Raw genomic sequence first — 23,568 nt, forward strand, 5'->3', positions numbered from 1 at the left:
ATTCACTTTTCTTCAAAGATCTTTTATAAAGAGCTTCTTATTTCTGATATCAGATATACAGTGTTACTATTAAGGTTAATCGATTATGTTTGAGATTAGTCTGATTTGAGAATATTATTTCTGATCTTATGAATCTGATACTTTTAACAGGGAAATGTGATACCAATGGAATAAAATATCTGTTTCAACGCGTTAACTTTGAGTGAATATTCGCAAAAGCACGTAGACCGAGTCGATAGACTCTCTGTATCGAAGATTTGATATGAGAGAGGGATACGGACGCGTGGACGAACAGAAGCACGAGATTAAATTACTTATCCTCGGTGGTATATACGGTGCTTTTCGAACGGCGAGCAACGCACAGGGTGCGCGCGCGCGCGCGCGCTAACACACAAAGGATCAAAGCTTTTCTACTTGATTTTTTATCGAATCTTCTCGAATATAACTGTACACCAGTAGTCAATAATATTCGATAAGAAAATCAATAGATAGATAATATTATAAATTTCATAATAAAATCGTATTTCAGAATTCGTAGGATTTATCTACTTATGATAAATAAAGAAAAAAAGTGTGTAAGTACTTACGTCCGATGTATAATTTAACAAAAAAAGAAAAGAAAAAGAAAGAGAAATAAATTTCATACATCTTTTCGATCATCGACTTCATACGCTAATGTCTACTTAACGAACCGAGGAAAATGACGTCGCTAATTACCACGATAAACGATCGATCGGTGACCCTTCAAAAGCCTCGTATTAAAACTTGCCGAATTCACGGCTCAACATCATAGTGGTTGTAGGATCGTCCGACGTCGTACTTCCCTTTAACAAGTCTCCTGGGACGTTAGCACGAGCTCGTTGGGATGAAAACATCGAGAAGCGGCTTTCGACGTTTTATGATGTATGAGAGAGAAAAAAAGAAATAGGTTTATGAATGATGTAAATAAAAAAGGAAAGAGTGAAAGAAAGAAAGAGAAAGAGAGAAAGAGAAAGAGAGAGAGAGTGAGTGAGGGTGAGAAAGAGTGTGTGTGAAAGAAAAAGAGAGAGAGACAGAAAATGAGTGAGAGTGAAAAAGAGTGTGTGTGAAAGAGAGAGAAAGAGGGAGGAAGTTATGGTACAATTTCTGCCCATCGAAAAGTTTATTTTGGGCCACGTAGCAAAAGTGAGAATGGACGCAGGGATTGTGCATTGTCTAAGGTTTCTGTCAACGTGTTTGAGAGAGATAGAAAGAGAGACAAACCAACGAACGAGACCGACGCGAACGGACACGCGTCGGTAACGCAATTACTACGACGTTAATTTACTCAATAATCGCGGAGGCAAGTCCCTTTCTCTCTCTCTCTCTCTCTCTCTCTCTCTCTCTCTCTCTCTCTCTCTCTCTCTCTCTCTTTCCCCTTCTTCTCCCTTTCATTCTCTCTTCCTCTTTCTCCCTCTCTCTATCTCTCTATCTCTCACCATCTACATCTAAATGACGGCACGCGTCCGTCGTCCTTTGTATCGTCACCGCGCTTACATAGCATCCGCATGCTCTAATATGAGCTATAAGCCTTTCACTGTGATTATCCTGCTTTTGAAGAATCCAATTGACTGCGCTCTTTTTTTCTCTTGTTTTCTTTTCCTGATTCTTTCTTTTTTGTATTTTTCTTTTTCCTTTTAGTCTTTTTTTTTTAACGACTACAAAAACAGACGTAGTAAGAGTAAATTAATTAAAAAGAGCCAACTTTTGCTCACTACCCTTGTTGTACGAATCTTCTTTTAGATATTGAAATATTATTCTATTGAAATTTGAAATTTTTTTTTATTTTATTATTTATTATAAAAAAATATTTAGTTACAGATATAATTGATAAGTATTGATACGAACAAATATTTGTGTACTACGTCGATCATTATGAGAGCTGTTCTATGATAAAAAAATTAAAAAAGAGAGAGAAAGACATATATATATATACACATACAAAAAGTTTTTCAAAGAAAAATTTTACAAAAAAAAAGAAAGATGTTCAATGATCATACAACGATCAAATACTTAAGATATTTAAGAATAAATGAAATATTAATGTCTTAATGATATCAATGAACTACTAATCCGTATAAAATGTCTTCTTCGTCTAGACTAGATTCTAATCATACTAATTACTATAAATTCCTAAATGTCGTAATCATTTGATGTACGTTTGTAAAAGGCTCGGGAATATGTCGCTGCTCCTCGACTACTGCAAAGAATGAAGTATCCTCGTTGATAGAGAATGATTATCGCAAGGCTGAGCAGGATAATAAACAATAAGCCGACTACAACCCCGATGTGTAAGACGCCAATTTTGCTGGAATGGGATTCGTATATGTCGAAACAATGCAATTTTTTATTCGCTAGGGACATAAGATTTTGCTTGGAATATTCCAGCGGGCTATTGCACTTCAATTCGTTCACTTCTTCGCCCATCAATCTTTTTCCATGATGTGGTAGTAAAGAATTGATCTATATAACATAAAAAAGGATATTAGAAAAGGAGCAAGAGAGAGAGAGAGATAAACAATATTTTTCTTATCATTTACTATGTTTATTTCGATGAATATCATTTCTGAAAAAATTAAAAAAAGAAAAGAGGAAAAAAGATTTAAAAAATTCTTTTATTATCGTTACGTATTTCTGCTTTTAATTACGTTTTTTTTCCCCTTTGTGATCCAATTTTTTCATGTCCACTTAAAAATGACATAACATAAAGATAATAGTATATTATTTGTATTAATATAATTGCATTACACTCGGTGTAACTTGTATTTAAAAAAACATGAAAAACTTCGAGTATGAAATAAAAACTATTTAATTTTGTGACAATAAAAAGAAATGAAATTTAAAAAAGACAAATAAATATGTATGTGACTTTAACGTTATCTCAGTTATGTATAAGCGATGAACTTCATTTATCTTTTTGTTTTCTCGATTTCAGTAGTCGTTGTTAAAACTAAACTGAAAAATTGCACACCGATCGTTTTCTTTTCTTTTGATAAATACGTAGAGAACGAATCCCTTTACTTTTTATTTTCCTACTCAAAACGAGAAGCAATTGATCGTACCGATGAACGGAATAAGACTTGGCCGATGATCGAGTTAAGTTACGAAGGGATCATGGTGATCAGTCAGAGATGAAAGGGACGTTGCAATTTTTTTTTTCTCGTTGCGTGAAAAAGAGAGAGAGATAGATAAGACAAACAGATAGACAGACAGATAAACAGACAGATAGACAGACAGACAGAGAGAGAGAAAGAGAGAGAAAGAGAAAGAGAAAGAGAGAGAGAGAGAGAGAGAGAGAGAAAGAGAGAGAGAGAGAAAGAGACAGAGAGAGAGAGAGAGAGAGAGAACACGCGTATGAACGGCCGTGATTGCCAGAACTTACCAGATATTGATTATTGCAATCGCAGCTCCATTCGTTGTTCATCAGATCCAATTCTTCAAGCCTGTCCCACCTTCCTACGAGTTGCGACGGTAAATAACGTAGGGCGTTATCCGATAAATCGAGGATCTTCAAAGGCGGCCACACGGCCATTTCCTTCGTAGAAAAAATAAAAAGGTAGAAAATGGAAATATTTGATTGATTAGTTAATGTAAAACTATATCTCCTAGTGACGTGGCATCATTAAATGAAGAAAATTATTATAATCGATCCTTTGCCAGCTAACTTTTAATATCTTCGATTTAATCATTTATTAATCATTATTCAGAATTACCTTCTTCAAGGCGTTCTCGTCAATCTTCTTCAACAACGGACAGTTCTGTATACGAAGAATTTCCAAACCTATTAATTTAGAAAAAGATTCACTACCGATTTCAATCAGATCTGGCATGCAACACAGATTTAATTCTTTCAGATTGGGCATCAGCGGGAACGCGTTCAATCGATTGATTATCTTTATTGGATTTTCGTCAAGACTTAAACTCTCTACTGCTGTTGCCCTTGCTAAAGCCTTCGGTATTTCATTGAATCTGTTGCCATTTAATACCAGTTTCTTCAGGTATCTTTAATCACAAATTATAATTATAATAATAATAGTGTTTTATATATATATATATATATATATATACATATATATATACATATACACATATGTATATATATATATATATAAATATGGGAGAACAATAATAATTTTAATGGTGATAATAAGAATGATGTCCTACCTGGGTTTATAGAATATATGTTTTGGTAGTTCATCTAGATCACAGAAACTGATATCAAGTTCTTCCAAATACGGTAGACTATTTATGGCAAGAGTAGTATGACCTTCTACCATTTTCAATGGATTCCCATTAAGAATCAACACTTTAAGGGAAGGTACATGCTCGAAGAGATCCTGGTCTAAAGCGTGAAGCGCATTGTTAGCGAGATTTAATTTTGTCAGCTTCGATAACGGTTCGTAAGCTTCCGGCGAAAATCTGCCCTGAAATGTAACAACATAATGTAGATAGAAAGTAAAAAAAAAGATAATAGGGTATATAAATTCAAAAAAAGAAAGAAAAGAAAGAAAAAAATATATTACCTCGAAAACTTGAGGTTTTAAATTTTCCGTTGTGAGTTCATTATGACTCAGATCCAGTTCGGTAAGATTAATAATCTTTTTGAAAGCGCTATTATCTATATGTGTAATCTGATTTTGTCGAAGGATCAATTTCTCTATGACGACCGATGGAAAAGGCTTAATATGAACCAATTTATTTTTCCTAAATGAAATTTCCACGATCGGTTGTTTCGGCCATTGCGCATCCTCAAAGGTGTTGTTCAAATTTCGTTGAGTGCAGTTCACGAAATTCACTATTAAAACAAATGATTATTAATATAATGAATGGTAAACATATACGTATAGATATATATAATTTAATTATGTACAAAGAAAGAAAAATAAAATAAATATGTAATGACATACAACCACAGGAGCATATTGTACACAAATTTTGAAGAGTTGTTGGCAGAATAACAGACGTATTCAAATTTTGTTGAATTTCTGTTGAGTTGTTATAGTTGGAAGAAACAATATCAGTCAACTGTTTAAAATCCGATTGGCAATTAACGATGGAGAGGACGAAGATCGAAAATAGAAGCGTACGAAGATCCATGTTTTCGAAACGGCAAAAACGGAATCGTCAATCGGCGTACTATCTAATGGAAACTGAGATGAAGTCTGGTTCTATCTGTTCGACTATTCTCTGATAACGAAGCAATGATAAGATACCGTTAAAGCATTACTCATCGGAGTGGCCAGGTGAGAAAAAGAAAGAGATAGAAATATAGATAGAGTGAACTTCCTTTATTTCGTTGATATTTCTGATTTTTTTTTCAAGTAGTATCGTACGTTTTTCGTATGAGTTCTACGAATTCGTAGATCCTTAATCATTATAATCACTAATCTAAAAGCGTCATATTTCCATGGAAAGACCGTAGCTTCAATTTTGATTTTTCGATCGAAGATTTCTTTTATTTGTGTGATTGCAAAATGTGTATCAACCCTTTTACTATGTTTCGAATTAAGAATTAGAAAATGTAATATATCAAATAAATACAATGTTTATTAAGTTTCTTATCTAATCTCGGTGCTCTATTTCATTTTATTTTATAACGATGTGTTACATTTCTGTACGATTACAATAAAAACATAAATGGAATTAATTGAAATTATCTTAAAAGGAATACGTAATTTAAGATGTTGATAATAAAGTTGAAATATAACTATACGTATAACTTGACCATTGTATTATATTATACGACAGATAACAAAGCCCTATAAAGCAATAACGAACGATATTGATATCTTATTAAATTCAAAGAACATTTATTTATCGTAGTATACCTTTCAATAATTATTTCCACAATATTTTATCATTTTTCTATGATTTAAGAATAAATGATATAGGAATAAAGGATAATATAATATAATATAATATAATATAATATAATATAATATGCAATAAGAAGTAATCAAAGAAAAAAAAACAAAGAAAATCTATCTTAAAAGAACGGCAATGAAAGTTGTTCGTATTTGGCGGCATTCGTTGCATGCTCGGTCGAGTCTGGTTAGAACTTATCATTCGTGGCGCCACCGGACGGAGTTCGCATGTATTATGCGCGCTCCTCTTGCGAGGGACCTTTGCGAAAAGTATTGAATCGATGACGTCACAAAAGCCGAGAGACATGGTGGAGTAGAACGGTGGGGTGCACGACGGTCGCGTTGAAAAATGTCCGATTACTTTAATTTATCATCGAGGTGAACGCTGGTAAACAGACCGCGCTCGTATCGTCACGAGAGTAGATCTTTGAGCCGGTGTAGTATCGAATCTGAACGCTACTGTGTCGCCGTTTTAACACGTGGACAGAAAAAAGATAGGAAGAAAAGAAAAAATATATACATATATATACACACACACATATATATATATTATATATATATATATATATATATATATATATATATATATATAAAAGAGGAACAAAAATCAAAGTAAGAAAGATAGAGATAGGGAGGGAGAAAAAAGAGAAAAAAGTGGTCGTTCGTCGAAAAAACTTATGGAATCGAATCGGCGAGTACATTTTTGAAGGAAAAATAAACATAGAAAGAGAGAGAGAGAGAGAGAGAAAGGAAGATTCAGTAACAGAGTTACGAACACGAAGAGTGAGATAGACGGAGAGGAAGAAGAGGATAAAACGGAAAGTGCAGCGTGACCTGTCCAAAGAACCAGCTTTGGGAGCCTGTGATCACGGTAAGCAAGATAGGGAAAGAAAGAAAGAAAAAAAGAAGAGAGACAGAGAGAAAGAGAATTTGTCCGAAAAATATAGAGTGAACGAGACGAAGAATGCTAAATTAACGTGAATCTCGATGGATTCGTTTACGTGAAAAAAAAACTAACGTAAGTAATGTATCATAAAATTACTGGTAATTTTTCTGAAACGATTTTCGTTGACTATTAACTTCGAGGCATTTACTTCTTCGTCACGGGCGCTCGTTAGTGCGCGCCTTTAGAGGTTAGGTTCGCTTTATTTCTCTTCCCTGGTGCTGCAGCACGCGCGCGGTTTAACACACATCGAGAGACTCATTTTTGTGTGCGCATTGCCGTGGCAAGTGAACGCCCATTTCTCGGAGTCATAGTGGCCTCCGCTTGACAGAATCCGCGGATTGATGCGATCGATATCATCGCATTTACCCTCATCACATTTCAGTATGATGATAATTTGATAATCAAAATATTTTTTATTTCTTTATCATTTCGTTTATTATTAATCAATCGAAGAAAAAAAAATTGTTTAATATGATTGTATTCTATGTGGGAATAATTAACACCGCCACGCGGTTTTCGATATCAGGAGAGGAATGTGACGCAGCTGAGTCAGACTAATCGTTTCTTCATTACATACACGCACGCATTCTTTAATTTTGTTGCTTTCCTATCTTTCCTAAGTTACGTCAACCTTTAGAAAGAAGTTCATTAAATATATATATACATATATATATATATATATATATATATATATATATATATATATATATAATATATATATATAAACAAACCATTTATTACCTAATAACGTGCATATATGTATATATTGCATTAACTACATAGCCGATTCGTTTTTTTTCTAAAATCAATAATTTTTAAAAATATAATGACGAATATGAAGAAAAATAAATATGTAATATTGTTGAAAAATAAAAAAAGAAGAAAAAAGAGAGAAAAATATTTGAAAATATATTCCAATTAATCAATATGTTTTTTCGTACGATATTAATAATATTTATTGAATTATTTATTCTGTCGATACTCTCTCTCTCTCTCTCTCTCTCTCTCTCTCTCTCTCTCTCTCTCTCTCTCTCTCTCCCCTCCCTCTCCTCTGTCTCTCTCTCGACATACATATATATAACTCGACCGATTTATAAAAGATCAGATATCAAAGTATGGAACATTCGTGTCATGTGTGATACAATGCGAACAATTTAAAATACGTATATTTTATATTGCGAAATATCTTCGATTACGTCTATATTAATTGCTACATTTTGATGAGACCGAATGGTTTAAATCGTGCATTCATATATTATGTTTGCACGTACATTATATATATGGATATGCGTGTATATATATATATATATATATATATATATATATATATATATACATATATACATATATAACGAGATATTAAGAGACGGGCGTTAATATCGATGATAACATGCGCACATAGTGAGCTCGTATCGTGACGAGCGGTATTGTGCAGACAATCAGTGTAATGAACCGTTGTTGTGATTATCTATCTCTTCGTGGCGAAAGGAACGCCATAAACTTCGAAAGAAGAAAGAGATAGAAAATAGAAAATGAATTATCCCAATTCGAAATAATTATATTAATACTCCATTAATATATATAATTGTATTAATAGTCTATTAATATATATGTATAATTATATGAATAATCCATTAATAGGTGTGTGTGTATGTGTGCGTGTGTCGTGTGCGTTCGTGCGGGTATTTGTTTATATCTACTTTTTATATATCGTCAATAATGTGTTCATAACTGAAATTAAATTATATTTAACTATTTTATTTAATAACAAGTCGATATAATTTCTAACAGAAAAAATCCCCAAATAATCGATCAAATAGGAGTTTATTTTAAATATGAAACAATTAATTCAACGAATTTATTAAATCGATTGAATCAATGTTAACAATCGTTAATCGATAACAACGAAGATCGATTCGTCGATGTCGAAGATTATTGTTTTCTTTTTGTTTGTTTTTTTTCGGACCCGATCGGTTCTCTAGCTTATACGGTCCTGGTCATTCGCAGACAGTGGCGGCAGCAGCGTAGCGATAGCCCCCATAGTTTTTGTTACGCCCTCTTTTTTCATAAAAATTATCATTCTCTTATACAGAAGACAAATGAAAAAATAAAGAATGAAAAGAAAGGAAAAAGAAAATGATCAGCGACGAGAGATTGTGGATTAGTGAAAAAAAGTAATAAATTTCATGGTGAATCTTTCATGCTTTGAACTAGCTATTTATCGAAAATACGCGGACTGACAGACGTCGTCGCGCGTCGTATGTCATGGAAGAGTGGGGATCAAAGGGTGAAGGGGAAGGGGTGTTAGGTAAAACATAAGGGTGAAAGAGAGAGATAGGTAGTGCTCGTTAGTCGAACGTGGGGCGTGTTATAACATTTACTCTCGTGCGTCTCTTTGTGTGTGTATATGTGTATTGTGTATAGTATATAAACGATAGTAAACAACCAGTTGGTGAAACGCGCCGCAACGTTTGTGTTTTTCCCGCATTGCGTTTCCGTTGGCAATATAGTCAGTCAGATATCGTGCGTTCAAAAAAAAAACGAAGAAAGAACAGGGAGAAGAGTTTGGGGTACATTGAAAGCACGTGTTCGCTTAAAAGCATTTTCATCGATGTGTATAAAGATAAATTAATTCGTATTTTACAGTAGTATTTAATGGACATTAACAGCCATTTTGTTGACACTTTGCATTCATTTTTCTTTATCTTATTTTTATTATTCTTTTATTTTTTTGTATTTTTTTGTATTTTTTTTTTTTTTTTAACTATTTTATTTCTATCCTTATTTTTATGTTGTATTGAAATCATAGGTGATATTAACATCATCTATTTTTTCAACGTATATAATAGGTATTAAATGTTAATGATATATATACATATGGTATTATTACAAAAAGTTTATATTATTATATTTATATATGTATATATTTTGATGAAAAGTTAATTTATTCAAGTTATTTTATAATTAATTCATTAAGATTTCACAACGTCGTCCTTGACTAAAACGTCATCCATCTGTTTCGCTTGCTACGGTGCACGTGAAGTAGAGTGGAAGGGAAAGCGAAAAGTAGTAAGAAGTTCTTCTCTTCTGATCTGACTTGAAATATTTTGATTTACGTGCAAATAAGTGAATGTATAATATATATAAAAAAGAAAAAGAGAACCATTCGTTCTGATTTCTAGTAAGTTAGTGTAGATAATCAAAATGGTAAACTTTACGCGCCATAATGCAGGATGTAGATGTTCGTGTTGTTCATTTTGTCTTGGCCGTTTTTGAATTTCGCGCTTCTTTTTTTGTTCTCTGTTCGCATTGAAAAGAAAGAAAAGAAAACAAATAAAGCACCATCAAAGATCAAAAAATTTCTGATCATGAAGGAGCATGATTAATATTAAAGTGAAATCATAATCTTAAATCAAGAGGATTTAAACGTGGATAAAAGAGGTTATAATCCACATTACATTTTCTTACGTGATTAAAGTGGTTAATCTCGTGTATTTTTGATTATCGTAAATATTATGATAATAATAATTTCCAATAGAATTTTATTATATAATAACTTTTTATTTATTTCTTATTCAAATGATTTTTGTTATTTTATTTGTATAAATAAAACGAATAAAACATTAAAGCGTACAAATTGACATTATCCAAAACTTTGTTTGTTTCGTTTTATTTAAACGTCTACGAATGTGTACTTACTCGAGAGAAACGTGACAAAATAAGAAAAAGAGGACGCCAAGCGGTCTGGCGAACCACTTGTGTGACTACCAGTATCTTTTTTTTTTTTTTTTTTTTTTTTTTTCCAGTCAAAAAGTAAAGCTGATATTTTATAAAATGATTTCTATTTATAAATCACTATCTGCATTTATTTGTAATATTTATTCTTCATCGAAAGTAAAATTAAATGTAGTGTTTGAAAATTAATAGAAGAAATAATACGAAAGTAAAAAACGTTTTGATGTACCAAATGTCGATAAAAAATACTTCTTTCTTGTCATTTTTTTTTTCGTTTCCTTTTTTTTTTGTCCGCTTGTTAAAACAACACAGGATACCGTGAGGTTTAGTCTTGTTTCTTAGTTGTGCATAACAGTTGCATTAAAATACCTCGGACGCATTTGAAAAATTCGAATTGCAATATAATGCAACGGTTTTAAAAGAAGAAATAAGGGAAATTTGACTGTTATCATCTGTTAAGGAAAAAGAAAAAAAAAGAAAAACGGAAAGAAAGAAATGGTTTACTGCATTTCGAAGGATGACAAAAGAGAAAAGATAGATACACACACAGAGAGAGAGAGAGAGAGAGAGAGAGAGAGAGAGAGAGAGAGAGAGAGAGAGAGAGGATAGAAAATGGCGGACAATATAAATTTCATAAAAGTCACGTGGAAACAATCCGTGCCCTTACGTTTTCACCGTCAGCGATAATATTTTTAAATGAAAACCACAGCGTGGCGACAGCGGGGACGATAAATATTGGTGCTTTAACGGAAAGAATCGTGTGGTCTCATGAGAGTTATAGGAAAGGGGCGGGGGTAGGGGGAAGAAAGAAGCGCCACTTGCAAGTAATGGCGCGTCCCCCGTCCTCCTTCTATCCTGCGCTTTCGACACCTCACCACCGCGTGTCCCTTCTCCTATTCCCAATCACAGATGCGAATCTTTTCTTTTCATTTTCTTTTTCTCTCTTTTTTTTTGACGACACTACGCTACATCTCACATCTTTTTCTTCTGTTCTTCCTCTTCTTTTTTTTTTTTTTTTTTTCATTTTTTTTTCATTTTTCTTTTCTCATCCTTTTTCTCTTATTTTTTAGTATCTCACAAAATTGTTTTTTAATTGTCCTACGACTGGTATGCTCTTTGAAATGTAAATGAAAGTTCCCACGCTAAGCAAATTAGATTGGCACTTCGGTAGCTGCTCCCCTTCTCCTCCACCTCTTTCTTCTTCATATCACGTGCAAAGAACTTAAAAATAGCATTTTCGCGAAGACGATGTCAATTCCTCCCTCCTATATCTTTTTCTTTCTTTCAATCGAAATCATAAAGAATTCATTAACGATACGATAATGTTTAACGGATTTCCTTGAACTTTCGTTACTTGATAACGAATTATTTAATGATGATAAAAGCGTTACAAAATATACAAAACGCAGATTATACATTATATAAATTATGACATAATGATACGATAATATATATATATATATATATATATATATATATATATATATATATATATATATATATATATATATATATATATATATTGTAATATAATAATATTTAATAAATATTTTAATAAATATTAAAATATGTGCAATATTTATAAATAACAGATAATAAATTGAAAAAAAGAAGAGCATCGTTCGTTCAAAAGGATATTTTAACTCAATCAGAATTCCAATATCCAATCTGCAAAGTTGAAAGGATTGAGATATTTTTGTGAGCGTCTTTTTGGCTCTTGCCTTTAGAGGTCCAGCGTTATCGATGCCGCAGTACTTTATTTATTCATGCCGAAACGTTGTCTACAATGGGGTTGAGGGAATTTCAGGAAAATTCAAAAGGGACGTTCGGAATGAAAGCCTTCGGAGCCCTGGGTGTTGGTGGCAGTGGTACTGATGGTGCTGAAGCCGTCTAATGATGACATTTAAATGCAGTGCCGCATCGTTCGGTTCTTCGTACCACGACGACCTCTCTCTCTCTCTCCCTCTCGTTCTCGTTCTCTTTCTTTCTCTCTTTCTCACGCACATACACGTACACTTGTCTTTCTATCTACTATTCTACCACTTCTTCTCCACCTACCTTCTTCACCTCCAACCACCTTTTCTACCACCAGCCGCTTCTTCTACTTTTGCACGAAGGATCGTGCGAGTTCATGTCGCACTCAAATTAACGATCCTCCTTCAATTTTCCTTTCTCCCCTTACTTAGACTGATTAAATGTGTATTAAGAAGTTTAATACATACAACATGAATATTCTATCTTATTGATATATTTTCTCATATTTTCTTAACATAATATTTATTACAGTAACATTATTATTTTTCGTTAAATAAAATAATAATTATTTTTTATATATATATATGTATATATATATATTGGATTGGCAACTAAGTGATTGCCGGACTTTACATAAGAAGGAAACAACAAAATCCGCAATCACTTAGTTGCCAACCCAATATATATATATATATATATATATACATATATATATATTATATATATATATATATTATTATATAATATATATATATATACATATATATATATTATATATATATATATTATTATATAATATATATATATATTATTTAATTTATATTATTGTAAAGGAAAAACAATGATTTATATATTATTAAATATTTTTTTTTCTTTCCTAGCATGTGAAATTGTTTCTGACACGAAATAAACTCGCTACAAATTATATTTGAGTGGATCAAAACAAGGATGGAGAGTATTAGGAAGGAATGATAGAATGCAAGAGGGTAGCACCGCCGTGGCGCTAGCGATGGTGACTCCTGGTTATGATCAGGACCCTGCGAGTGGGGTTGCCGATTATACGACTCATCAGGATCAGGCCCAATTTGAAGCAGACAAGAGGGCTGTATATAAGCATCCCCTATTCCCACTTCTCGCGTTACTTTTTGAAAGATGCGAACAAGCGACTCAGAGTTCGGACAACTCGACGTCCGAGAGTTTCAACATGGACATACAAGCTTTTGTTCAACATCAAGAAAGAGATCGAAAACCTTTCCTAATCAATGACCCAGAAATTGATGGTTTGGTAAGTTTAAAAGGAAAAAAGAAACAAAAATAACAAAAGACATTTAACGACTTTTACATATCTCGATATATTCGCTATTGAAATAAAAGAGCGACTGATTAACGAATTTCTTTTGTTTTCATATATACGCGATTGTAGATGATCAAGGCGATACAAGTGCTGCGGATTCATCTCCTGGAATTAGAAAAGGTACAGGAGTTGTGCAAAGACTTCTGCAACAGATACATAACGTGCCTGAAAGGCAAAATGCAGAGCGAAAATTTGTTACGCAGCGACTACAGTCACCATGGACACGACATGGGTCCGTCCAGTGGCAGCAATGGCAGCAGTCCATTGCAGGTTAGATGTTTTCACTATGCTCAGGGCACCCTGGCCTGTTCCCTTACCTTAGTAGATATCCTTACAATCAGGGGTGTACGAGTATTAATAAAGTATGTTCTACTTCTCGTAGATTTAAAGAAATAATTTTACAATAATACAATTTATTAATTGAAAAAAAGAAAATAAAATTTATAATTCATGTAAAAACTAGTTTCTATCTAAATACGTATATTCTACGTATTATTTAGCATTAAATATTAAATAATACTCGTACATTCCTTAAAATATAATAGAACCCCGCCCTGCTCTCTGACGGCTAGTTGCGACATATATTTGCCAGGTGCTGTCATCTACAGGCAATGATGTTGAGTCGGGAACTAACGGATTCAGAGTAAGCAGAGGGGATCTGCTATTGGAAAACGTTGGTGCAAATCAAGTGGCCGTACAAGAGGATGTTGGAAACGATAGACCTTCCTCGGTTCGATCTACGTCTACCAATCAATGTTCTGTCAGATCTAACAGCCAGGATCATGATGAACCAGTATCACCCTCTACAGTACATGGAAGTACACCACTTTCTCAGATTGGCGCTCATCCTTGCACTCCTGTTAATGATATGTATCTTGGTCAAGGTTAGTGAAGGAATTCATTTTTATGTTTTCTAATATATCACGAATAAATAAAATTGTATTTCATCTTTATGACTTTCGCCCAGATTAAATTATTTATTGAGGTTTTTATTTATAGTTTATGTATTAAGGATCATAATATGTAATAGTTAGTTTCCAAAGAAGTCCTAAATTGTTGAGAAAAACAAGTTATAAATTCACGTTTATAGATGATATCGACTATGTAAATACTGCTGACAGAATATATTTAGAAGAAGTTGGATACTGGGGTCTTCTAGCATTACAAGAACGGGAAACCGAATATGTGGATGTTGGAGATGCTAATGATGAAAAGTATTTTGGTTAGACATTATTACATATTTTGAGTTTTTTAATACTCGGTTGTTAAAGATTCTAATAAGTTAATACCTTCCAATTAAATATGAAGGATTTTTTCATACTGATAACAGATATCAAATAAAAATTGGGCACAATATTGTTAATATATTTATTATTATAAGATCCTTAATTCATTTTCTATATGTCGCAACAATCAATCGTTTTTAGATATTACTGTTGCAGGATCCCCTTCTCCAGCTCCAAGCGAAGATGAAGAAGAATGTGGCACTGGTACTGTTACCTCAAATCATGGTAGTATTCACGGTAGTAATCATGGAAATGTTAAAAAGGGCAGACAGAAGCGTGGTGTTCTACCTAAACAAGCGACTAGTATCATGCGAACATGGCTCTTTGCACATATAGTTGTAAGTTAATAGTTTTATAATTATTTAATATAGCAATGATACGATAACGGTAAGAAAATATTATAACAACAAACTTTTCTTGCAGCATCCTTACCCTACGGAAGATGAGAAGCGACAAATCGCGAGTCAGACAAATCTAACATTGCTTCAAGTTAATAACTGGTTTATAAATGCGCGCAGACGAATCTTACAACCTATGCTCGATGGTGCTGGTGCAGAAGCGGTATCTCGTGTAGGAAAACGTCATAAGGTGTCCAAGCATGCGGTTCAGCAACAACAAATTCAACAGCAACAAGCTGGCTGGCAATCCGAAGAATCGGGAAGTGATTCGGGTTCTAGCGATGGTGAAGGAGGTGCCGATAGATCAAAAGACGGTAACGATAGCGATGAAGATGATCTTCACTGACCTCTGTCGATCACTGAAACGTCAACCTCTTTAAGGTACCTTCAAATCCAGTTGCTTATTACAGTATTAAGGTATTCGAGGATAGATTTCGCTTTAACTGTTAAATACGTAATCATTCTCGCGGCAACCAAGGGTACATGAGTAGAGGTTATCACGCTCTCTTATCTAGCGATGTTTCTGGTCTGGCTTCCTTTATATTAAAACAAAATTCTCGTCTCTAATTAATCTCCACTCATTACCCAAAAGATAATATTTCAAAAAGAAATACGAAAATCTATGTTCCCTAAGTACTGGAAAGAAATCAAGGTCTTCGATATGTAACTTAATTAGAGATACGATTGCGTTTACGAAAAAAGATATAAAATTTATTTACCGATGATATATCTTCAGTTTGGTAAATTAGTAATAAGAATTAAATTATTCTTAGCACTTTTATGGATTACCGATGTTTATTACTAGAGTCGTTCGAGTTATGACACTATCGTATCTGCAGAAAATATAATTAGTACTTCCACAGTTCAATATTTTTTTACAATTTATCATGAAAACTTTCTTTAGTCTACTACCAATAAAAATGTTATTTGAAAGTATCTGCACTGTTTAATTTACACCAAAAAGAGAAATGCAGACAATAGAAATGCTACATATAATAATGATATTAAAATCTGTATATATCATATAATTTTGTTATTTACTGTAATTTCAATTACGATCATCTAATTTCACTAAGAATATCTTCGGAGATGCGAAACATGCCATAATATACTAGCGTTTTTATATTTTTATACAAAAGAAATTGCTTTCTAAAAAGGTATATTCTTTGTAAAGTTACAATAACTTAAATTTTATCATGTTTTTCTAATCTACATGTGATAATGAGAAAATAATAAAAGAAGGACAGTGTCTGAAAGAGTAACCAATATTTAATTTCTTTCACCTGTATTTTAATATGACTTAGCTTTGTAAAGAAAGCTAGTAAATTTAACTAAACAGTCGAATTGATTAAATTAAATGTTGAATTTCTTTCTGTATACGACATCCACTAGTCTTGTATTTGCCGCAGACTCAATTGTTTCACTTGTGCAGATATAATTAATAAAAGTTTTATATATATACATATATATATATATAACTGTAGATTTATAATCATTGTTTTCTGTGCCATCAAGGAGCGTGGTAACTTCCACAATCTTTATTCAGCTCTGCAGTGTCGTGACATAGCAAAGTGCTGTCCCTCCAAGTTAACAATAATAATTATAATAACAATAACGAAAATGATGACGATAGTAATAATACTAATAATAATACAACTATTAGTAACACGATGATAATATAATAATACTTTAAATATATGATGATTATATTTTTAAACTCTAAGTGTCGTCTCTGTGCAAGTACCGTAATTTATAAGACGGTATTACTGTACATATGAATATGAAACTGTTACTAAGATACAAAACTGAAGAAAAATTATTACTATCTAAAAGAAAAATGGAACTTTCCTTTTAAATTGACAAAGTCTAGCGAACGACGACACCCACATGCCATTTATAGAATATAAGTATTTGTACTTTTGCTGTCTACACATGATCATTACGTTTTACAACAAGTATTTATATTTACTGGATACAGAGTGTTGGAAATTTAGTTAAATATTCTATGTGGAAAAAAATAAAAACAATAGAATTCCTATCAGACTGAGTTGCGTCGATTAGAAATATTTAAAATAATTTTTGTTACAAATTTTAAAGGTGTTTCTTTCATAATGTATAAGAAACATTATACTTATTCCATGTAATCTCTTCTGATGTTCCGTCCATCACTTTGTACATTTACAGATACATTTTCTTCCTGGATAATTTAAAAAAAAAAGAAAGAAAGAAAAAGAAAAAAAGAAATAATAAAAATGAAAGAAAACCAGCAGACATATGTAACACAATGAAATTCTCTCGTAAAAAGGATATTACAATGAAATTTAGAATTTTTGTTTAGGATTATCATATTTGAATAGTTCAATGTATAGTACATATTTCAGTTTCTTCTTTTATAAGTTTGCACAGGTATCTCACAGCTTACATATAATCACACTAGTCAGTTTGAGTCTAAGAAGAAAACAAAGTTCTCAAAACAATAATATTGAACTATCACTTGTACACAGTAAAGTTACATAAACCTAAAGTCTTGAGTACTTCCTTATGCTTTAATGTACATAGTAGATTTACAGAGTGCTTCCATTAGTAATTTATAAATTATCCTTCAGTGTATTTACAAACGTGTATTTGAAGAGATTAAATGTAAGATTTTGACTAACTTCAATTGAAAATTTTGTCCAATGTATTATTATAAACTGAGATATGCAAAAACAGATGTGCTGACATTATTGTACAATTAAAGTTCAGTAAAACGCTATTATCAGTTGAAGACAGCTGACAGTATAGCTCCATATGTGTGGTAGTAAAAGAAATTAATATAATATAATTACAAAAATGGAAATTTGTAAAGGTGGTGTATGAATGAATGAACGGTGGTTTAACTAGAAATACATGTACTATTTGATAAATGATGTATGCTTAAATTTTCAAAACATCTGTTCCCTTGTAGCTTCATCAAAATTCTTTGCAAATTTTTAAGGGCACAAATGCTACCTAGTTAGGCCGCTGTTTCTAAATGACAGCAATAATACATGCTCCTGGCAGCATGAGAGACTAAGAGAATCATTGCTTTAATATGTAACATAAACTACCTGGTACGGAACTATACTGTTTTTAAATGATTAGAATTCAGATAATGTTAGATTAAGAGGTAGGTTATAAGGCTGAACCACGTATACGTATGTGCTGCGGCACCAGACGACTGTGATAACTCGGTGGGCGGTGCCCAGCCTCCTACTTCATACTTGTATACTAAAAGCTATGAAATACTTATAAAAAACAAGTGGGAAAAACTTAATGATTTTGAGGAGGTTGAACGTGTGTCGTAAACGTGCGCGTTAAATGGAAAAAAAACAAAAAAAAAACAAAAAAAAAACAAAAAAAAACTAAAAATAGTCCATATGCACATGAATAAAGTAATTTTGTATGCACTTGGCATGTTTTTATTATATCTAAATAATTCGTCCTCGATATACATGTGCGTAGAAAAGAAAATTTCTACATGTGCATATGAACTGAACAAGTAGGCCTCATCACGTCTCTGCACGTTGATTATCATGTAATGTGCGAGTCCTACGTGTGAATTACATTAAGTAAGATAGGAATGGACCAGAAACACATTGTAATCTGAAACGTTCTTTATTTTGAAATGAATATGAAGTTTAGTTGTGGTTTTTAATATCATTTTTATTTGTTAATGTTAAAGAAATTTTGTTACTCTTTTTGTTGCTTTGAATTATGAGATTATATTAATTTGTTATTTTACTTTGAATTGGTGAATGTATTCACTTAAAAAAAAGCAAGTTCTTTAGCATGTTACTACAATTGTATCTTTTATTAAAATTTTATAAAAGAAAAAAATTTTGTTTGTAAATTTTAAGGAATAATTGTCATTGATAGAACACCCAGTTATCTTTATTTGGCTGGAGTTAATCCATAAAGAAAAATTGAAAATAATTGGTCCATTCCTAACTTCCGCCAAATTTTTAAGACATAAACTACACGTATTACATACTTAAAATGCGTATTAAAAAGCATAATTAAATAAAACAAATACTTCTCTCTCATGTACATCAAGGCCCTGTTAAATAAGTTGTTTATTGATAATAAATGCCATCACGCTTGCAATACAAATTTTCCATCTTTATCATACTGATAAGTCACTGGTCATATTGTTACTATTAATATACAGCATTTTGTAAAACAAATATAAGATCCTGCTACATATTTTAGTGTAGTAACTAAAAACTATATATTATAGCAATTAAGAAAATTTATGCTCAAGTTTTGTGTTTTACATTTGGCTTTCACAGTTTATGCCAAGAAAATGAGCATAAGATATACTTGAAATAATATTAATCATGCATAAATTTTGTTCTTATAATTGTCTGTCTACTTTTTCACCCTATACATTCTGTGTACATATTATTCCATTTCTTGGATTATAATTAGAAAATACAATCAATAAGAAAACTTATGCCATATAGGTATCAACTAATTTTTTTAAAGTGGTGTTGTCATTGCTAATTTTTATTTAGTTTTAATATTATACTACAAAATATTTGATTTTTCGTTTAGTAAAATCAGTTTGGGCACTCCAAAAATGTAGTATACACGTTCTTATACAACGCTATTTAAATGTCTGTCTTTATAATTTTTTTCTTCTATGTAAAAAATACATTATTCTATTCAATTCTGAGTTTTATAAATATTTAAATTGTACTACATGAACAGAAGGTATTGTACAGACCTTTCGTCAACTATGCACTCGCTATATAAAGAATGTAAAATCATTTACAACATAAACGAAATGTATAAAGGAAAGTAATTGGTGAACTTACTATAAAAAATATATAGTATCATACACAGTAATACACTATTAAATATATTAAATAAAAAAACAATAAATATATCTTATTAGAAATCTTCATTATTCATTCAATTAGAAATACGTTTTTACCGAGTGCTATTAAGTAAATAGATTAATTTTTAGTTTTTAAGTTATTAACAAAAATCTGTAAGCAGGATATGACAACAATGCTTAATCATTATAAATATGACGATAGTATATCACGACAGTGTCTTTCGTCAAAGTAGTTCGTTGACTAACAATAAAAATAAGAGCGATACTTATAACTTGTTGGCAAATGTTGAATAATTTTCATAAAAATATCTTTTTTCAAATATGAACGCTTCGATTAAAATTCTACCATGAATTATACTCTTCAGCCTGACTGTTTGAATTATTCTGAAAATCTAAATTTAATATTATAGCTTAAAGAAGTGAATATTTCTTAAAACATTTCACGCTAAATCATACATGCACTCTCACTGTAAACACATCATACATTCCACATTATCTTATTATAATATTTCAAGAGAAATAGTTTCTTTCTAGTGAGGTGAGACCCAAATTTTGATACCGACATAGAAAAATTGTCCGAGGGCGTACCACACATGTATATTTAAAGGCTTGTTACGGGAACATCATTTCTTCGATGATCCAACCTGGTCATTGATATGTGGTCCGCAGCGTATCCCTAGCAATCTACGGCTCGTCTGTAAAATGAAACTTTGTGATTATTATCTTAGAAATCGTATTTCCTTTTTTCTTTCTTTTAAGTTAAGATATATTTTCACCTGGAATTAAATAATATATCAGCCTTGGAATTAATAAACCACACTAAGATAAAAGATGTACTGGTTACTATACTGCCAAGAATCATACTAAGATGTTCTGTTGCTGCTGAAGGTTTCAAAAACATTCTTACGCTTAGCATTTGCCATATTGATTCTGTCCATGTTGAAAATATGCCTGACTTCATATCATAATCTGTATTAAATAGAATAATATATAATTATTATATTATCTTGAGATTTACTTCAATAAATTAATAATAATAAAAGTACATACCACTGATGGTGAATGCTGGGCTTAAAGCTATACTGTAATTTACAGTCGAATTTATACATATTCCAGTTAAATTATATCCACCCATCCATGCAAGATGATGATCATAACATGCCGATTCATTCATATCTGACATGTTTTTACCGGTTAAGAAAGCAAGAAGTTGACCAGTTAAAATTGTAACAGTATTAGGTACCCTGTGTACACTGACATATAATGGTAAAACTTGATCTGCTAATTTTGTTCCTGGAGAAGATGCTGCATGAAATAAGTTACATTTTGCACTTTCTAGATAACAGGATAACATCTCTGAGATAAGATTTTCAACCCAAGTTAAATCTCCAGTATGAGTTCGATGGTAACCTGAAATGTTATGGTGTAGAACCTCTGCCAAAGTAACGGCTACTTTTGTTAAACTTGAAGCAAGACTGCTCATAGATCTAAGATAAAAAAAAAGGAATTATTATAAAATTATATACTTCTATATCTTATTATAATTTATAATACCTATTGAAATGAAGAGTTTTGGCATTGTCTAAAATGCTGTTATAATATTTATTAATAAAGTGATTGTGATGATTAGCTATAACGATTGTAGTAAGACTTGGTTTTGTTTCCAGAAAGCTTTGTACAGATGTAGGTGGGACACTATCATTTAATACTTGGGCTTGTAAATCTTCAGTTAACCGCTTTATTATTTGATCATTATCATTGTTGCTAATATGCAAAAATAAATTTCCTTCGTCTAGTTGACTAAGTTCAATTACTTTTACAATGTCATTGAGTTTTAAATTAACTCCACCGAGTGCATTGAAGTTACCCTCTTTTAAATCATATACTAATCGACTGGAACCTATATAGTCGAAAACTTCTCCATTAAGAAGAGTAAAAACAACATTTGTTCCTGGAACAATTAATTATGTAAATTATATTTCTTTGTTAAATAATTACATATCAAGATTATGGGAGAAATAACTTACCTTTTACAACTGGATTTAAAGATTTTAAGTAAGCTGCAGTAGCTAATAATGTAACCATGCCTGTTACTGTACTTCGAGCTCCAGGAGATATTCCATCAAACAAAGAAGATGCATCTATTCTAGCTGTTACCATAATTACAGAATTTGAATCCGTTTTTAATGGTGCTAATGGCCAATGTATATTTCTATCTCCAAGTGGATCACAGAACAGTGTTGGATTGATATTTAAATAAAAATCACTACGTTTTATACATGATTCAGAGTTAATAGCCGCAAACATAAAAGATTTCATCTCTAATGCACATAAAGATCGGTCACTTTGATTTTCAAGATCATGAGCATTATGAGTCCAAAAACAAGACTTTATAGCTTCCAAAAGTGTTTGATTCTGTAATTATAAAAAATTACTATTATCATATATAATATGTATAATAGTATAATTATAATTATAATCCGTTTATATATGTATAAATTTATAACCTCCATGTAAAACATAGGAAATGGCCAGTCTTCCAATAGAATGGATGATCCATAAGGATTCCATGGATATTTCTCATTACATTTTTTATAACTTGAATATCTGTTTGGACATGTATCTTCAGGCGAATAAAAATCTGGATACTCTTGACTAATATTCCTTGCTAATAGAATGCCATTAATGTTATTAGTATTTTTCAAACGTATAAGAATTTTTCTTGTAAACATAGAAAATGATACAACTGCGGTATATGGACCTGCAGTTGCATTTGTTTCTAGCCATCTGACATCATCTTCATGCTCCACTAAATGTATTACTCCAACACTACCAGATCTACTTGCTACAACAGATGAAAGTAACTAATATTAAGCATCTTAGAGAGAACGCTCTTCAAAAATTTTAGTTTTGTAAATATTTATGATGATAAATAGATGGAATAAAATATGTAAGGATTTAACATAACAGGACACTTACAAGAACAACCGAACTGATGTGTTCCATTGTGTCTTCGAAAACAAGCAGCAGCTCCATCGATTGACATATAAATCATATCCTTTATTCTTTTGGCAGTAACTGCAATCAAGAATTTTATTAAAAAATTATTGTTTGCAAAATACATACTATATGTAAAAAAATATTGCGTACCGAAATTTATTATTACTAATAAAAGAAGATATTTCCATGTTACAAGTTTTGCCATTATTATCACTGATTACGTTAAACGTCAAAGTAAAAAATTCTGGGAGAGTAAAGAAATAGAGGTTATGAAGGATACATCATTTAACACAGATAGTAGAAAGAAAGTACTGACTCGACGAACTTCAAACTTTACTAAAATTGAAATAT

At 31.7% G+C, this 23,568-nt stretch overlaps 3 protein-coding genes across 8 annotated transcripts; 1 reads left to right on the top strand and 2 right to left on the bottom strand.

Moving 5' to 3' along the window:
- Positions 1-1,848: 1,848 nt before the first annotated feature.
- On the bottom strand, positions 1,849-5,186 carry LOC124422556 (toll-like receptor 8). Its single transcript, XM_046959181.1, has 6 exons — positions 4,926-5,186; positions 4,542-4,813; positions 4,183-4,442; positions 3,732-4,020; positions 3,401-3,553; positions 1,849-2,481 (listed from the first exon to the last, which is right to left on the bottom strand). Exons 1-6 carry the CDS (start codon positions 5,113-5,115, stop codon positions 2,152-2,154), a joined length of 1,494 nt encoding a protein of 497 aa, XP_046815137.1. The 5' UTR covers positions 5,116-5,186; the 3' UTR covers positions 1,849-2,151.
- Positions 5,187-6,140: 954 nt separating this feature from the next.
- Positions 6,141-18,762, top strand: LOC124422458 (homeobox protein PKNOX2-like). 6 transcript variants are annotated; one of them, XM_046958913.1, is made up of 7 exons: positions 6,141-6,753; positions 13,200-13,603; positions 13,742-13,942; positions 14,265-14,556; positions 14,763-14,894; positions 15,100-15,296; positions 15,382-18,762. In XM_046958913.1, exons 2-7 carry the CDS (start codon positions 13,295-13,297, stop codon positions 15,700-15,702), a joined length of 1,452 nt encoding a protein of 483 aa, XP_046814869.1. In that variant the 5' UTR covers positions 6,141-6,753; positions 13,200-13,294; the 3' UTR covers positions 15,703-18,762. The 6 variants fall into 6 exon arrangements, with proteins under 6 accessions (XP_046814869.1, XP_046814868.1, XP_046814864.1 ...); XM_046958912.1 differs by lacking the exon at positions 14,763-14,894 and having other exon boundaries at positions 6,165-6,753; positions 15,115-15,296; XM_046958908.1 differs by lacking the exon at positions 14,763-14,894 and having other exon boundaries at positions 6,168-6,753.
- Positions 18,763-19,432: 670 nt separating this feature from the next.
- On the bottom strand, positions 19,433-23,564 carry LOC124422457 (nicastrin). Its single transcript, XM_046958907.1, has 8 exons — positions 23,368-23,564; positions 23,197-23,295; positions 22,725-23,062; positions 22,245-22,632; positions 21,772-22,168; positions 21,268-21,704; positions 20,994-21,186; positions 19,433-20,912 (listed from the first exon to the last, which is right to left on the bottom strand). Exons 1-8 carry the CDS (start codon positions 23,420-23,422, stop codon positions 20,894-20,896), a joined length of 1,926 nt encoding a protein of 641 aa, XP_046814863.1. The 5' UTR covers positions 23,423-23,564; the 3' UTR covers positions 19,433-20,893.
- Positions 23,565-23,568: the final 4 nt, after the last annotated feature.

This window comes from Vespa crabro, chromosome 3, assembly GCF_910589235.1.
Source record: "Vespa crabro chromosome 3, iyVesCrab1.2, whole genome shotgun sequence".
Classification (NCBI taxonomy): Eukaryota; Metazoa; Arthropoda; class Insecta; order Hymenoptera; family Vespidae; genus Vespa; species Vespa crabro.

Bases quoted from the DNA above. Each gene is read 5' to 3' on its own strand.
- LOC124422556 (XM_046959181.1), bottom strand. From the start codon at position 5,115: ATGGATCTTCGTACGCTTCTATTTTCGATCTTCGTCCTCTCCATCGTT. The intron at 4,021-4,182 runs GTAGGACATCAT...TTGTGATTAAAG, and splicing joins CATATATTCTATAAACCCAG to ATACCTGAAGAAACTGGTAT. The intron at 3,554-3,731 runs GTAATTCTGAAT...TTTTCTACGAAG, and splicing joins ACGAGAACGCCTTGAAGAAG to GAAATGGCCGTGTGGCCGCC.
- LOC124422458 (XM_046958913.1), top strand. From the start codon at position 13,295: ATGCAAGAGGGTAGCACCGCCGTGGCGCTAGCGATGGTGACTCCTGGT. The intron at 13,604-13,741 runs GTAAGTTTAAAA...ACGCGATTGTAG, and splicing joins ACCCAGAAATTGATGGTTTG to ATGATCAAGGCGATACAAGT. The intron at 14,557-14,762 runs GTTAGTGAAGGA...TCACGTTTATAG, and splicing joins TGATATGTATCTTGGTCAAG to ATGATATCGACTATGTAAAT.
- LOC124422457 (XM_046958907.1), bottom strand. From the start codon at position 23,422: ATGGCAAAACTTGTAACATGGAAATATCTTCTTTTATTAGTAATAATA. The intron at 23,296-23,367 runs GTACGCAATATT...TCTTGATTGCAG, and splicing joins ATTAGTAATAATAAATTTCG to TTACTGCCAAAAGAATAAAG. The intron at 21,705-21,771 runs GTATTATAAATT...TTTTTATCTTAG, and splicing joins AAAACTCTTCATTTCAATAG to ATCTATGAGCAGTCTTGCTT.